General features: G+C 44.8%; 1 protein-coding gene across 1 annotated transcript; it reads right to left on the bottom strand.

Moving 5' to 3' along the window:
* Window positions 1-13,886: 13,886 nt before the first annotated feature.
* LOC109740386 (CASP-like protein 2C4) lies at window positions 13,887-17,720 on the bottom strand. Its single transcript, XM_020299438.4, has 3 exons — window positions 17,354-17,720; window positions 17,111-17,258; window positions 13,887-14,342 (listed from the first exon to the last, which is right to left on the bottom strand). Exons 1-3 carry the CDS (start codon window positions 17,530-17,532, stop codon window positions 14,025-14,027), a joined length of 645 nt encoding a protein of 214 aa, XP_020155027.1. The 5' UTR covers window positions 17,533-17,720; the 3' UTR covers window positions 13,887-14,024.

The following is a 17,720-nucleotide window of genomic DNA, read 5'->3' as shown; positions in this document are numbered from 1 at the left end:
TAAAACCAAAATCCTCGTCTTATTATTTGATAAAAAATCAAATATGAAAATTCGAGAAAATCCCCAACTCTCTCCGAGGGTCCTTGAGTTGCTTAGGATTTATCGAGGATTTGTCGAAATGCAATAAAATATGATATGCAATGATGATCTATGTATAACATACCAAATTGAAAATTTGGGATGTTACACTAGAGCAAAAATTATATAACTCAAAAGATATAAGTGAAGCACATAGACTATTCTAATAATTCCCGAATCATGTGCGTCTCTCTCAAAAGGTGTGTACAGCAAATATGATTGTGGTAAACTAAAAATAAAGACTCAAATCATACAAGACGCTCCAAGCAAAACACATATCATGTGGTGAATAAAAATATAGCTCCAAGTAAAGTTACCGATGGAAGTAGACGAAAGAGGGGATGCCTTCCGGGGCATCCCCAAGCTTTGGCTTTTTGGTGTCCTTAGATTATCTTGGGGGTGCCATGGGCATAACCAAGCTTAGGCTCTTGCCACTCCTTGTTCCATAATCCATCAAATCTTTACCCAAAACTTGAAAACTTCACAACACAAAACTCAGCAGAAAATCTCGTGAGCTCCGTTAGCGAAAGAAAACAAAAGACCACTTCAAGGTACTGTAATGAACTCATTCTTTATTTATATTGGTGTTAAACCTACTGTATTCCAACTTCTCTATGGTTTATAAACTCTTTTACTAGCCATAGATTCATCAAAATAAGCAAACAACACACGAAAAACAGAATCTGTCAGAAACAGAACAGTCTGTAGTAATCTGTAACTAATGCAAACTTGTGGAACTCCAAAAAATCAGCCAAAATAGGACGACCTAGAAAATTTGTTTATTGATCAGAAGCAATTGGAATCAATATTTTATCACGTTCTGGTGATTTTTAACAATTATTTTCGTGAACATAAAGTTTCTGGAATTTTCTGCAAGATCAAATAACTATCATCCAAGAAGATCCTATAGGTTTAACTTGGCACAAATACTAATTAAAACATAAAAACACATCTAACCAGAGGCTAGATAAAAAATTTATTCCTAAATATAAGCAAAAATAAAAAAAGCTAAAAATAAAATTGGGTTGCCTCCCAACAAGCGCTATCGTTTAACGCCCCTAGCTAGGCATAAAGGCAAGGATAGATCTAGGTATTGCCATCTTTGGTTTTAGGGAAAAAGAGAGAAAACTTGTTATCTATGGAATTAATCTTTCTATTTTGACAAAGTACATGGCCATTAATGGTAGAAGAAAGATTAAGTATGTTGCGGAAATTGGCATCTAGGCTAGCTTTTATCTCTTTGATAGACTCGTTTTGGTAAGAAAGCAAAAGAGATGTGATTTCAACTTTCTCGTTAATGGGGTGCCCAAATATAGTTTTCATCTTTTCATAGGTATCTATGGGGTCCCCTTCGAGAAAACCCTCTTCAAAAACAGAATCTAAAACTTGTTTGAACGAAGCGGGCAACCCAACATAAAAGCTCTTTAAGTAAACCTCAATTTGGCATTGAGGTACATAGCTAGCCCGGATCCTTAATAACCTATCCCAAGCATCTTTCAAAGATTCATCGAGTAAATAACGAAATATTACAGAATCTTCTTCATCAAAATTGCTAAGGTTTTCATTGATAATTCCGGCAGGTTTTTCCATAGTATTTTTATTTATGAGTTTAGAAAAGATAGCAGGATTGTCTAAAGTGCTAAAACTTGGGAGAGGAACCCCAACTCTTTTTGGTTCCGACATGGCAAGGGAAAAGTGAACGAAAAGAGGCAACCAGAAAAGAGGGGGCGAATAAAACGGCAAGGGTGAAGTGGGGGAGAAGAAAACGAGAGGCAAATGGCAAATAATGTAATGCGGGAGATAAGGGTTTGTGATGGGTACTTGGTATGTTGACTTTTGCGTAGACCTCCCCGGCAACGGCGCCAGAAATCCTTCTTGCTACCTCTTGAGCACTGCGTTGGTTTTCCCTTGAAGAGGAAAGGGTGATGCAGCAAAGTAGCGTAAGTATTTCCCTCAGTTTTTGAGAACCAAGGTATCAATCCAGTAGGAGGCTACGTGCAAGTCCCTCGCACCTACACAAACAAATAAATCCTCGCAACTAACGCGATAAGGGGTTGTCAATCCCTACACGGTCACTTCCGAGAGTGAGATCTGATAGATATGATAGGATAATATGTTTGGTATTTTTGTGATAAAGATGCAAAGTAAAATAAACAAAATAAAAACGCAAAAGAAATAGCTTGTTGTCGGGAGATTAATATGATGGAAAATAGACCCGGGGGCCATAGGTTTCACTAGTGGCTTCTCTCAAGAGCATAAGTATTTTACGGTGGGTGAACAAGTTACTGTTGAGCAATTGACAGAATTGAGCATAGTTATGAGAATATCTAGGTATGATCATGTATATAGGCATCACGTCCGAGACAAGTAGACCGACTCCTGCCTGCATCTACTACTATTACTCCACACATCGACCGCTATCCAGCATGCATCTAGAGTATTAAGTTCATAAGAACAGAGTAACGCTTTAAGCAAGATGACATGATGTAGAGGGATAAATTCATGCAATATGATAAAAAAAACCCATCTTGTTATCCTCGATGGCAACAATACTATACGTGCCTTGTTGCCCCTACTGTCAATGGGAAAGGACACCGCAAGATTGAACCCAAAGCTAAGCACTTCTCTCATTGCAAGAAAGATCAATCTAGTAGGCCAAACCAAACTGATAATTCGAAGAGACTTGCAAAGATAACCAATCATACATAAAAGAATTCAGAAGCTTCAAATATTGTTCATAGATAAACTTGATCATAAACCCACAATTCATCGGTCTCAACAAACAAACCGCAAAAGAAGATTACATCGAATAGTTCTCCACGAGAGAGGGGGAGAACATTGTATTGAGATCCAAAAAGAGAGAAGAAGCCATCTAGCTAATAACTATGGACCCAAAGGTCTGAGGTAAACTACTCACACTTCATCGGAGAGGCTATGGTGTTGATGTAGAAGCCCTCCGTGATGGATGCCCTCTCCGGCGGAGCTCCGGAACAGGCCCCAAGATGGGCTCTCATGGGTACAGAAGGTTGCGGCGGTGGAATTAGGTTTTTGGCTCCGTATCTGATCGTTTGGGGTACGTAGGTATATATAGGAGGAAGGAGTACGTCGGTGGAGCAACGTGGGGCCCACGAGGGTGGAGGGCGCACCTGGGGGGGTAGGCGCGCCCCCCTACCTCGTGGCTTCCTGTAAGCTTCCTTGACGTAGGGTCCAAGTCTCCTGGATCATGTCCGTTCCGAAAATCACGTTCCCGAAGGTTTCATTCCTTTTGGACTCCGTTTAATATTCTTTTTCTGCAAAACTCTGAAATAGGCAAAAAATAGCAATTCTGGGCTGGGCCTCCGGTTAATAGGTTAGTCCCAAAAATAATAAAAAAGTGAATAATAAAGCCCAATAATGTCCAAAACAGAAGATAATATAGCATGGAGCAATCAAAAATTATAGATACGTTGGAGGTGTATCAGTCACCATGGGTATCCCACGCAAGACATACATCAAGTGTTCTCAAATCCTTAAAGACTCAATCCAATAAGATAACTTCAAAGGGAAAACTCAATCCATTACAAGAGAGTAGAGGGGGAGAAACATCATAAGATCCAACTATAATAGCAAAGCTCGCGATACATCAAGATCGTATCACCTCAAGAACACGAGAGAGAGAGAGAGAGAGAGAGAGAGAGAGAGAGATCAAACACATAGCTACTGGTACATACCCTCAGCCCCGAGGGTGAACTACTCCCTCCTCATCATGGAGAGCGCCGGGATGATGAAGATGGCCACCGGTGAGGGATCCCCCCTCCGCCAGGGTGCCGAAATAGGGTCCCGACTGGTTTTTGGTGGCTACAGAGGCTTGCGGTGGCGGAACTCCCGATCTATTCTGCTGCCCGATGTTTTTAGGGTATATGGATATATATAGGCGAAAGAAGTCAGTCAGGGGAGCCACGAGGGGCCCACGAGGGTGGGGGGGCGCCCAGGGGGCAGGCGCGCCTCCCTGCCTCGTGGCCACCTCGAAGCTTCCTTGACTTCAACTCCAAGTCTCCTGGATCACGTTCGTTCCAAAAATCACGCTCCCGAAGGTTTCATTCCGTTTGGACTCATCATCATGTGATTGGCACCCATAGTTCACATCGTCATGTGATCAACACCCAAAGGGTTTACTAAGGTGTGATCATGTTTTGCTTGTGAGAGAAGTTTAGTCAACGGGTCTGCCATATTCAGATCCGTATGTATTTTGCAAATTTCTATGTCAACAATGCTCTACACGGAGCTACTCTAGCTAATTGCTCCCACTATCAATATGTATCTAGATCGAGACTTACAGTCATCCAGATCGGTGTCAAAGCTTGCATTGACGTAACTCTTTACGAAGAACCTTTTTGTCACCTCCATAATAGAGAAACATATCCTTATTCCGCTAAGGATAATTTTGACCGCTGTCCAGTGATCTACTCCTAGATCACTATTGTACTCCCTTGCCAAACTTATGGTGAGGTACACAATAGGTCTGGTACTCAACATAGCATACTTGATAGAACCTATGACTGAGGCATAGGGAATGACTCTTCATTCTCTTTCTATTTTTCTGCCGTGGTCGGGTTTTGAGTCTTTATTCAACTTCACACCTTGTAACATAGGCAAGAACTCTTTCTTTGACTGTTCCATTTTGAACTATTTCAAAATATTGTCAAGGTATGTACTCATTGAAAAAACTTATCAAGCGTCTTGATCTATCTCTATAGATCTTGATGCTCAATATGTAAGCTGCTTCACCGAGGTCTTTCTTTGAAAAACTCCTTTCAAATACTCCTTTATGCTTTGCAGAATAATTCTACATTATTTCCGATCAACAATATGTCATTCACATATACTTATCAGAAATGTTGTAGTGCTCCCACTCACTTTCTTGTAAATACAGGCTTCACCGCAAGTCTGTATAAAACTATATGCTTTGATCAATTTATCAAAGTGTATATTCCAACTCCGAGATACTTGCACCAGTCCATAGATGGATCGCTGGAGCTTGCATATTTTTTTAGCACCTTTAGGGATTGACAAAACCTTCTGGTTGCATCATATACAACTCTTCTTTAATAAATCCATTAAGGAATGCAGTTTTGTTTATCCACTTGCCAGATTTCATAAAATGCAGCAATTGCTAACATGATTCGGACAGACTTAAGCATCTCTATGAGTGAGAAAATCTCATCGTAGTCAACACCTTGAACTTGTCGAAAAACCTTTTTGTGACAATTCTAGCTTTGTAGATAGTAACACTACTATCAGCGTCCGTCTTCCTCTTGAAGATCCATTCACTTTCTATGGCTTGCCGATCATCGGGCAAGTCAACCAAAGTCCACACTTTGTTCTCATACATGGATCCCATCTCAGATTTCATGGCCTCAAGCCATTTTGCGGAATCTGGGCTCATCATCGCTTCCTCATAGTTCGTAGGTTCGTCATGGTCAAGTAACATGACCTCCAGAACAGGATTACCGTACCACTCTGGTGCGGATCTCACTCTGGTTTACCTACGAGGTTTGGTAGTAACTTGATCTGAAGTTACATGATCATCATCATTAGCTTCCTCACTAGTTGGTGTAGTAGTCACAGGATCAGATTTCTGTGATGAACTACTTTCCAATAGGGGAGCAAGTATAGTTACCTCATCAAGTTCTACTTTCCTCCCACTCACTTCTTTCGAGAGAAACTCCTTCTCTAGAAAGGATCCATAGCAACAAAGAATTTTTGCCTTCGGATCTATGATAGAAGGTGTACCCAACAGTTTATTTTGGGTATCCTATGAAGACACACTTCTCCGATTTGGGTTCGAGCTTATTAGGTTGAAACATTTTCACATAAGCATCACAACCCGAAATTTTAAGAAACGACAGGTTCGGTTTCTTGCTAAACCTCAGTTCATACTGTGTCGTCTCAAAGGATTTAGATGGTGCCCTATTAAACGTGAATGCAGCTGTCTCTAATGCATAACCCCAAAACTATAGTGGTAAATCGGCAAGAAACATCATAGATTGCACTATATCCAATAAAGTACGGTTATGACGTTCGGACACACCATTATGCTGTGGTGTTCCAGGTGGCACAAATTTGTGAAACTATTCCACATTGTTTTAATTGAAGACCAAACTCGTAACTCAAATATTCGTCTCCGCGATCAGATCGTAGAAACTTTATTTTCTTGTCACGATGATTTTCCACTTCACTCTGAAATTCTTTGAACTTTTCAAATGTTTCAGAATTATGTTTCATCAAGTAGATATACCCATATCTGCTCAAATCATCTGTGAAGCTCAGAAAATAACGATACCCGCCGCGAGCCTCAACAGTCATCGGACCGCATACATCAGTATGTATCATTTTCAATAAGTCAGTTGCTTGCTCCATTGTTCTGGAGAACGGAGTTTTAGTCATCTTGCCCATGGGGCATGGTTCGCAAGCTCAAGTGATCCATAATCACGTGATTCCAAAAGCCCATCAGCATGGAGTTTCTTCATGCGCTTTACACCAATATGACCTAAACGGCAGTGCCACAAATAAGTTGCACTATCATTATTAACTTTGCATCTTTTGGCTTCAATATTATGAATATGTGTATCACTACAATCGAGATCCAACAAACCATTTTCATTGGGTGTATGACCATAGAAGGTTTTATTCATGTAAACAGAACAACAATTATTCTCTAATTTAAATGAATAACCGTATTGCAATAAACATGATCGAATCATATTCATGCTCAACGCAAACACCAAATAACATTTATTTAGGTTCAACACTAATCCCGAAAGTATAGGGAGTGTGCGATGATGATCATATCAATCTTGGAACTGCTTCCAACACACATCGTCACTTTACTCTTAACTAGTTTATATTCATTCTGCAACTCCCGTTTCGAGTTAGTACTCTTAGCAACTGAACTAGTATCAAATACCGCGGGGTTGCTATAAACACTAGTAAAGTACACATCAATAACATGTATATCAAATATACCTTTGTTCATTTTTCCATCCTTCTTATCCGCCAAATACTTGGGGCAGTTCCGCTTCCAGTGACCAGTCCCTTTGCAGTAGAAGCACTCAGTCTCAGGCTTAGGTACAGACTTGGGTTTCTTCACTTGAGCAGCAACTTGCTTGTCGTTCTTCTTGAAGTTCCCCTTCTATCCCTTTGCCCTTTTCTTGAAACTAGTGGTCTTGTTAATCATCAACACTTGATGCTCTTTCTTCATTTCTACCTTCATCGATTTCATCATCATGAAAAGCTCGGGAATCATTTTCGTCATCCCTTGCATACTATAGTTCATCATGAAGTTCTACCAACTTGGTGATGGTGACTAGAGAATTCTGTCAATCACTATCTTATCTGGAAGATTAACTCCCACTTGATTCAAGCGATTGTAGTACCCAGACAATCTGAGCACATGCTCACTGCTTGAGCTATTCTCCTCCATCTTTTAGCTATAGAACTTGTTGGAGACTTCATATCTCTCAACTCGGGTATTTGCTTGAAATATTAACTTCAACTCCTGGAACATCTCATATGGTCCATGACGTTCAAAACGTCTTTGAAGTCCTGATTCTAAGCCGTTAAGCATGGTGCACTAAACTATCAAGTAGTCATCATATTGAGCTAGCCAAACGTTCATATCGTCTGCATCTGCTCCTGCAATAGGTCTATCACCTAGAGGTGCATTAAGGACATAATTCTTCTGTGCAGCAATGAGGATAATCTCCAGATCACGGATCCAATCCGCATTATTGCTACTAACATCTTTCAACTTAATTTTCTCTAGGAACATACCAAAAATAAAACAGGGGAGATAAACATGAGCTATTGATGTACAACATAGATATGCTAATACTACCAGGACTGGCTTGCACCCGTTGTAGATGAACATAGAGCTTATCACACCTGATCATCACGTGGTGTCTCGGCACGACGAACTTTGGCAACGGTGCATACTCAGGGAGAACACTTTTATCTAGAAATTTAGTGAGAGATCATCTTATAATGCTACCGTCAATCAAAGCAAAATAAGATGCATAAAAGATAAACATCACATGCAATCAAAATATGTGACATGATATGGCCATGATCATCTTGTGCCTTTGATCTCCATCTCCAAAGCATCGTCATGATCTCCATCGTCACTGGCATGGCACCATGATCTCCATCATCTTGATCTATATCAATGTGTCGTCACATGGTCGTTTCGCCAACTATTGCTCTTGCAACTATTGCTATCGCATAGCGATAAAGTAAAGCAATTATTTGGCGCTTGCATCTTATGCAATAAAGAGACAACCATAAGGCTTCTGCCAGTTGCCGATAACTTCAACAAAACATGATCATCTCATACAACAACTTATATCTCATCACGTCTTGACCATATCACATCACAACATGCCCTGCAAAAACAAGTTAGACGTCCTCTACTTTGTTGTTGCAAGTTTTACGTGGCTGCTACGGGCTGAGCAAGAACCGTTCTTACCTACGCATCAAAACCACAACGATAGTTCTTCAAGTTAGTGATGTTTTAACCTTCTCAAGGACCGGGCGTAGCCACACTCGGTTCAACTAAAGTTGGAGAAACTGACACCCGCCAGCCACCTGTGTGCAAAGCACGTCGGTACAATCACTCTCGCGTAAGTGTACGCGTAATGTCGGTCCGGGCCGCTTCATCCAACAATACCGCCGAACCAAAGTATGACATGCTGGTAAGCAGTATGACTTGTATCGCCCACAACTCACTTGTGTTCTACTCATGCATATAACATCTACGCATAAACCTGGCTCGGATGCCACTGTTGGGGAACGTAGTAATTTCAAAAAAATTCCTACGCACACGCAAGATCATGGTGATGCATAGCAACGAGAGGGGAGAGTGTGTCCACGTACCCTCGTAGACCGAAAGCGGAAGCGTTAGCACAACGCGGTTGATGTAGTCGTGCGTCTTCACGATCCGACCGATCAAGTACCGAACGTACGGCACCTCCGAGTTCAGCACACGTTCAGCTCAATGCCGTCCCTCGAACTCCGATCCAGCCGAGCTTTGAGGGAGAGTTCCGTCAGCACGACGGCGTGGTGACGATGATGATGTTCTACCGACGCAGGGCTTTACCTAAGCACCGCTACGATATTATCGAGGTGGATTATGGTGGAGGGGGCACCGCACATGGCTAAGAGATCAAGAGATCAATTGTTGTGTTCTAGGGTGCCCCCCTGCCCCCGTATATAAAGGGTCAAAGAGGAGGCCGACCCTCATAGGGCGCGCCAAGTATGGAGTCCTACTAGGACTCCCTAGTCCTAGTAGGATTCCACCTCCCACATGGAATAGGAAAAGGGAAGGGAAAAGGGGAAGGAAGGAAGGCCCCCCCCCCCTCCCTAGTCCAATTCGGACCAGTCCATGGGGAGGGGTGTGGCCACCCTTTGAGGCCTTTCTCTCCTTTCCCGTATGGCCCATTAAGGCCCAATACGAATTCCCGTAACTCTCCGGTACTCCGAAAATACCCGAATCACTCGGAACCTTTCCGATGTCCGAATATAGTCGTCCAATATATCGATCTTTACGTCTCGACCATTTCAAGACTCCTCGTCATGTTCCCGATCTCATCCGGGACTCCGAACTACCTTCGGTACATCAAATCACATAACTCATAATACAAATCGTCACCGAACGTTAAGCGTGCGGACCCTACGGGTTCGAGAACTATGTAGACATGACCGAGACACATCTCCGGTCAATAACCAATAGCGGAACCTGGATGCTCATATTGACTCCCACATATTCTACGAAGATCTTTATCGGTCAAACCGCATAACAACATACGTTGTTCCCTTTGTCATCGGTATATTACTTGCCCGAGATTCGATCGTCGGTATCTCAATACCTAGTTCAATTTCGTTACCGGCAAGTCTCTTTACTCATTCCGTAATACATCATCTCGCAACTAACTCATTAGTTACAATGCTTGCAAGGCTTATAGTGATGTGCATTACCGAGTGGGCCCAGAGATACCTCTCTGACAATCGGAGTGACAAATCCTAATCTCGAAATACGCCAACCCAACAAGTACCTTCGGAGACACCTGTAGAACACCTTTCTAATCACCCGGTTATGTTGTGACGTTTGGTAGCACACAAATTGTTCCTCTGGTAAACGGGAGTTGCATAATCTCATAGTCATAGGAACATGTATAAGTCATGAAGAAAGCAATAGCAACATACTAAACGATCAAGTGCTAAGCTAACGGAATGGGTCAAGTCAATCACATCATTCTCCTAATGATGTGATCCCGTTATTCAAATGACAACTCATGTCTATGGTTAGGAAACTTAACCATCTTTGATTAACGAGCTAGTCAAGTAGAGGCATACTAGTGACACTATGTTTGTCTATGTATTCACACAAGTATCATGTTTCCGGTTAATACAATTCTAGCATGAATAATAAACATTTATCTTGAAATAAGGAAATAAATAATAACTTTATTATTGCCTCTAGGGCATATTTCCTTCACTGAGATGCTTTCCGTGCCTGAAGAAGCTGTATATCGAAGTGATGTTCCTTTCCTGTTAAATGTTAACCATAAGGGAGTTCAATTTTTTGCACCTTTTCCCAAGTTTACAATGACAATGTACTACGATTTCTGAAGGAATTTTGGAGGATTTTAGGACATACACCCTCAACCCATATTGGTTGCTTCATTCATATGGTTACAATCGTCCATAAGCATTTCTCCTTTGAATTCATTTGTACTAGTTTTCTTAGGGTAATTTTCATCCAATCCAACCTCTTGTGAAGAAGGCTACATGTTCTAGATTGTAATCAAATGCCCATGTTAATCATGCCAGATCGAAGATGGCACGTTGGTGCATTTTACAAATCCTGCAAACCAAATGGGCGTGTAGCAGTGTTCAAAACTGCATGTAGGCACTAACACGTTCTCTTCTTTTGCAGTGCATATTAGGCCCGGTGGAAGATGTTTATAACGACAATCACATCAAATGCCTAGATCTGCATCTCTCCAATATTATTTTGAACTCCTATCGAGGGACCCCACCGGAGATTACACTCGCCAGGTTCTTTCTTTCCAGAGCAAAGGTGCTGAAGGTACTGAGGTTGAACATGCATTTAATTAGGAAAGATAAATGGTATGATTATCAGAGCCGGCTGGTACTGTGGAATGGAAGTGCCTCCAAAAATGCCAAACTTCATATTGGAAGATCATATGGCAAAGCAATTGAAAGTTATCGTGTCAAACCCATACATGACTTGTCAGCGGTTGATCCCTTTTCAGAAATGATGCAGCATGCAATGTATGAATTTGGGTGTTGTAGTCTTTGAATTTGAACCTATATTTATGGTATTTATTATATTGAACCGTTTCTGTTCTCTTGTCTCAACGCAAACAGTTCATCCGGGTGAACCGCATATCGTACATCGCACACACCTTGATCTGGCGGACTGTTTTTTGTGTGTTGCCTAATCACAAACAGTTCATCCGAGTGAACTGTATGCTGTACATCACACACACCTTGATCTGGCTGACCGTTTCGTTTGTGTTGCCTAATCGCAAACAGTTCATCTGAATGAACTGTATGCTGTACATCACACACACCTTCATCTGGCTGTCCGTTTCTTTTGTTCCTCCTCATCGAAAACGGTTAATTGAACTGAACTGTATGCCCTGAATCGCACACGCAACTAAAATCTGAACCGTGTTTGATGCATCCGTCATCGCAAACGTTTTGCACATTTTTTGACTATTTTTTTACACCATTGTTTGCGATTATGGCATCGCACACAGTTACGTCGAAGGGTCTCTGATCGTAGTGTCGCGTTAGCAGCATCCTGCAGTAGTGTTAGTCACATTGCTTGCAAGGCTTATAGTGATGATCATTACCGAGTGGCCCAGAGATACCTCTCTGATACACGGAGTGACAAATCCTAATCTCGATATATGCCAACTCAACAAACACCATCGGAGACACCTGTAGAGCATCTTTATAATCACCCAGTTACGTTGTGACGTTTGATAGCACACACGGTGTTCCTTCGGTATTCGGGAGTTGCATAATCTCATAGTCAGATGAACATGTATAAGTCATGATGAAAGCATTAGCAATAAAACTATACGACCATTATGCTAAGCTAACGGATGGGTCTTGTCCATCACATCATTCTCTAATGATGTGATCCCGTTCATCAAATGACAACACATGTCTATGGTCAGGAAACTTAACCATCTTTGATTAACGAGCTAGTCTAGTAGAGGCATACTAGGGACACTTTGTTTTGTCTATGTATTCTCACATGTATCAAGTTTTCGGTTAATACAATTCTAGCATGAATAATAAACATTTATCATGATATAAGGAAATATAAATAACAACTTTATTATTGCCTCTAGGACATATTTCCTTCAGGCTGCACGTGCCTCGGACTCAGGCGTCCGCGTGCGCGTCAGCATCAGCGTGGGCACGAGAACCCAGCGATGGCTGGGTACCACTGCCGGACCAGAGGATGGTGGAGGCGGGCGGCGTACCTGGCGGAGCGAAGGGTCGGCGATGTCGTCGGCGCTGCGTCGATGGGCGACGGGCGCTGAGGAAGAAGATCCGCCGCTGTCGGGGCCGCCTTGCTCGAGTAGCGACCTCCGCAATGCGATACGGAGGGCCACCTCCTCCACGTCGATGTTCGACCCGTAGGATTCTAAACTGGATCCGCCGCTGGTTCCGTTCGCCGGCCATCATATCGGAGGGAGGGGATCGGAAGTGGAGTGGACGGAGACGGGAATGAATTGGATTTCAGATTGACCGTTGTCTAGGATTTTCTGGATGTGGGAATATTTGTGGGGTCAGGGTGGGCCGGGCTGATGTGGCAAACGGGCCCAGGCGCCCATATCCGCCCCTTATTTGGACTGGATATGAGGGGTGCCGTCAGCCCAGGCGTTTGAGGCCCGTTTGAGGGGGCCGTCTGGGTCGAAAAATCATGACCGGTCAATGACCAGACGGGCCGCCCGAGCGTTTGAGGCCGGTTTAGGGTGCCTGCCTGTAGATGCTCTAAGGTGTGCACCACCGATGACGCGTAGACCTCAGTTAAGCACATTTTTACATTTTTTTAAGAAGAAAAAAAATGTGTACACACTAAATTCCCATCACACTAAGAATCAGCAGTTCTTTTATTTACAAAAAAAATACTACTAGTAGTACATTACGAGAATGAATTTCTTGCACTTAAATGGAGGGTCCAAACCAAATTCTTTTTCAGGAAATGTCTAAAGGATATTCATTTTGTATGGATAGAAAAATAATTACTCTAGAATCATTTAGTTGAGTTTTCTTTTGCGAATCAATATTGTGTTTCCAATTGGGATTGGTACGTGTGCAGAACATACATGCACAAGCTTGCCCATGGGATGGATGTGCTCTTCCCTCCCTTTGGCACGCATCATTTGGTTGAACTGGCAACCCAATAAACAGAGCAATATTATTTCAAGAAAATTTTGATGACCCTAACTAATGGCCATTATTATCTTTAGTGGAGTTATGCAAAACACAAGGTGTGACACAATGCCTAGGGATCTCTCCACCACCAATGGTCGATCACCTGTTTGGAGCTTCATCCTCTATCTTCAAAAAAAAAAACTTCATCTTCATGCTCATTCTTTGGAAGATATGGGACACAAGGACTGCAAAGGCCTTTCTGAATATTCGTAATTAGTCTTGTACTCTACCCCCACCCCCCGGTCGATTCCTTGAAAAGAAAAACGACTATATAAATGATCACGAATACGTAGAAACAATCGCCACTTAATTTTCTTTGCCTGTTCTCAAATGATTCAACTTCACTTTGTATTTATATAATCTTGCAGTATGCAGTGTCAGACCTTGCGACCTACTAACAGCAAGGCGATGAGAATTTTTAAAGGAACCTAATCATCTCCCGCGCTTCCTCTGGTCATCTCATTTTTACTTATGAGGCCTGTCTGACTTGATTCCGATCTCAGCCGCGCCTGCCTGCGCCCAGCCGGCGAGTAGAGCCGGAAGAGATCGCGGGCGGAGAAGACGGAGAGGAGGGCCATGCCGACGGCGGCCGCGAGGCCGCAAACCATGCCGAAGGCGCCCTGCACGCAGAAGCGGGTATAGATGTTGCAGAGCCTGCTCCACTGCAGGGGCTCCACGCCCGTCAGTGCCACAAAGCATGCTTGCAGCGCCGCGACGGCGCTCGCGAACACCACGTACGCACACCCCTGCAAAATTAAATTATTACATGTGTCAACAAAATACACTTCCTTCCCTAAAAAAATACACTTCCTTTTTTTACAACTCCATTTTAAGTGCCAAAACAAGTCACAGCTCGCCTAGTTGCCGGTTCGATGTTTATTTCTGAAATTCGTATGGAGGTACTAAACACAAGTATTGTTGATCTTTATCAAAGTTTAAAGCAGGCCATACATCTTGTAATTAGTCTTGCACTTGTCACCCTCCTAATTGCGTAATTGCTCACATAACATTTTATAAAATAATTACCTTTACATAAATTCCATGTTTCAATTCCATCATGTTTTCTCGGTTGCATATGTCAATGTATACATCTGATGCATTCCTAACGGAGTTGTTTGTAATGTATTTCGATGAGATTTTTGTATGAAACGGATAATTTTTTACGTCTTGAAAGAAGCACTAGTTGCTCCCCACCATGACCATGGTGAATGCAGTGCACGGAGCATATGCATATGTGACGACTCGCCTCATCATCTAGGCATGGCGGTGTGCCGGTCCAGCTACCTCATCTTCATCCGTTCCTACCTGTCATCATCGAGGTTGGAGACGGCATTTTCAAGAGGAATGCCCAGTAGGGCGTGACCCGTCTCGGTAAATGTCACCATGTTCATGTTGAATGAGCACCATCTGATGCGCTCCCTCTTCCCCGCCAAAGTCTGCCTGCTTCTCCTTGTAATGGAGCCTGACGCCGTGGTCACCCACACAACCTTCTGGTGGCGGTATGCTTGAAGATTTCGCCAGGGGTGGATGGCTGAGGTGTAGGCCTCGTACCGCTCATCACATGCCTCCTTCACAGTGAGGTGAAGGGGAGCACGTTGTGGTCGATATGAGCTGTGTGGGCAAGCGCTCTCCTGGTCAGACGGGCTCAGCTCATAGCTGTCGTGCGAGTTGAACTCGATGGGGTCTGTTTTCGTATTCTAATCCGACCACTCATCGAGGGCGAGATCCTCCTTCATGGCCTCCACCATGTAAAGGTGATCCTCCTCCTTCTCCTGGGCGATGAGGTCGACCACCTCCTTTGTCGTCACCTCGTTCCGTTCTTCTTCCCCGAGAGTGGCACACAGTTCGAACAAGGAAGCAGCATGGCGATGATGAGAGGGAAGTGGAGGTTGTGGGCTGCGGGGTAAGAGCTATTTGGCCATCGATACGAGAACTGGAGCTTGTGAGCTATTCGTCCATTGCGACAGTCTTTTTGTAGCCGCGGGCGACGGATTGCGCAAAAAGAGTGGCGGATGGCCCGAAAATATGGTTGAAAACATGATGTTAATGGACACGGGCAATTGGCACGCAACCGACCACCATTAATTGACACACTTTGTGATGCCATGGCATCTTCTGCAGTCTGCGATATTGACGGATGAAAATGACGGGTCACACCGGAGGACGAGGAGGGAGTTGAAACTACCCTCCCACCTGAGCGGAACAGATGAAGGCTGTCCCATTTCAACGCCACATCCTTCAAATATGCGGAAACGCTCCTTCACGAGCGAGCGCTCCAACGAGGGATCTCTTCCATCGCGCTGTCGAAAGCTAACGAAAGATGGGCCCACCCACGTTTATGATTCAGCCCACATGTGCGCGTACACCGTTCGACCCTCCCTACTCTTTCTCCCGTAAAAACTAAATCTCACCCCCCCCCCCCTATTTCAACGGGTGGGGCCCGGGGTGAGGCCAGATTTACCTCAAACGATATAGCCAGAATTGCTAAAAAGGGAAAGCGTGGCCTGTCGGAAATCGCGCGTTGCAGCGCGCGCGCGAGATAGCAGCTCCCTCAAATATGAAGGCTCGCGGGTCGTATACGAAGCACGCTACATAATGGCGACCGAGAACGGAACGACAGCTCTAGTAGAGCTGTTTTCAGTCAAAATTTTCATATTGATGATTATTATGGGCCCAATATGACTAGTCTACGGAAGTTGCTCTTAATGTATTCTGCTGTTGCCGTTAGCAGTGCGGCCATCAGTCCATCAAGACTCTTGTTACGCGTCGCGAGTTAAGTTTGAGAAACGACCCCGTTACGGTTGCAACCGCATGAGTTATGACCCTCCCTCTCCATCAAACGATGTACTGTAATACGGAATTATGTATGGCGAGCACATCACATCAGCGACACTCTTCTCCGCCGTTCAGTGCCGACATGTCGTGCCGGATTGTTATCTTTAAGACGTGAACTTCACAGGGGAACAGTTGAGTAGGCGTGATTCATCAGACGTCGAAAAACCATGTCCCATGGATAGGATAGAATTAGGAACTTAAAAGCGACATGGAGTGCTTGCGAAGCAAGGCTGTCTCGGTTCAGTTTCCCGACCGATAAAAGGAAATGTGGCGGAAATGGAACGGCGGTCGACAGAGAAAACGAAGGAAGTGAGGCCTTAATTGGCCAAGGCTCGGCTGTCCGATCAAAAACGACAGTCAGAAAAATCCACATCCACCATTACCGTCCTCCTGCTGCTACCTAGCCGTGGCGAAAGGCGACCGCGCAGTGCCCACGCGCAGCGCACCCGCCCGTCGCTGTAGCCGGCTCACGATAATTCCACTCGATGCGTATTAATGGGAAACGGTTGGGCGCCAAGCGCGCGCACGCGTCCGGCCTGTTTCCTCCTTCCTTCCTGCACTCACCACGACTCTCCGGTGATCTGGTCTAGTTGATGAAGCTACAGGTTGCCTCTGTTCCCCGGCTGTGTTTCGCGGAAGCAAAATCAATTCAACGGGAATTAATCAGTTGGTTGGTTACCTTGTCGAGGAGGAAACACGCCCACGCGACCGCCCTGGCGCAGCCCCGGCCGTCCTCGCCGCCGGCGAAGCGGCCGCCGGAGCAGAGCCGCTTGAGGAGCCGCGCCGCGTGGTACCCCGCGGCCACGGCCGCCGCCACGATCAGCACCCTGGCACGCACAGCGAGTATCCGAGGCGAGCGATCAGTGATCAGGATCGGTGAAAGCTTGGCCGTACGTACGTCTGTGACCGAACATGGACGTACCAGAGGGCCTCCACGTCCTTGGGCACGGCCTTCTTCCGGACGAAGAGCACCGTCTTGGTCTGCGCGCTCAGGCCCAGGAGCAGCGCGGACGCCGCCGACGCCGCCGCGCACGCGCCCCGGAGGAGGCTCTCCGCCCTGTCCGACGTCACCGCCGCCTGCAGCCTCGCCACCGCCCCCATGCCGCCCGGCTAGCGCGGCCGGTCGAGCCTCGCTCGCTGGGTCTCTGCCTCGCCGCGGAGCGCGGTGGCGGAGCCGAGCTGCCTGGCCAACGGTTTGAGGAGCTTTGTGGAGCCGGACGGACGCGTACGCTCTTGCGGGGTAGCGGGGTAGCGGGCGTTGGTCCCGCGCGCGCGCGGAAAGCGTTGGG

The sequence above is a fragment of the Aegilops tauschii genome, chromosome 6 (assembly GCF_002575655.3).
Source record: "Aegilops tauschii subsp. strangulata cultivar AL8/78 chromosome 6, Aet v6.0, whole genome shotgun sequence".
Lineage (NCBI taxonomy): Eukaryota > Viridiplantae > Streptophyta > Magnoliopsida > Poales > Poaceae > Aegilops > Aegilops tauschii.
The sequence above is the reverse complement of the archived record's forward strand: the minus strand, read 5'-3'. Positions and strand labels throughout refer to the sequence as shown.

Excerpts from the sequence above, each read along its gene's own strand:
- LOC109740386 (XM_020299438.4), bottom strand. The coding sequence starts at position 17,532 with ATGGGGGCGGTGGCGAGGCTGCAGGCGGCGGTGACGTCGGACAGGGCG. Across the intron at positions 17,259-17,353 it reads AAGGACGTGGAGGCCCTCTG|GGTGCTGATCGTGGCGGCGG; the intron begins GTACGTCCATGT and ends TGTGCGTGCCAG. Across the intron at positions 14,343-17,110 it reads CGTGTTTCCTCCTCGACAAG|GGGTGTGCGTACGTGGTGTT; the intron begins GTAACCAACCAA and ends TTAATTTTGCAG.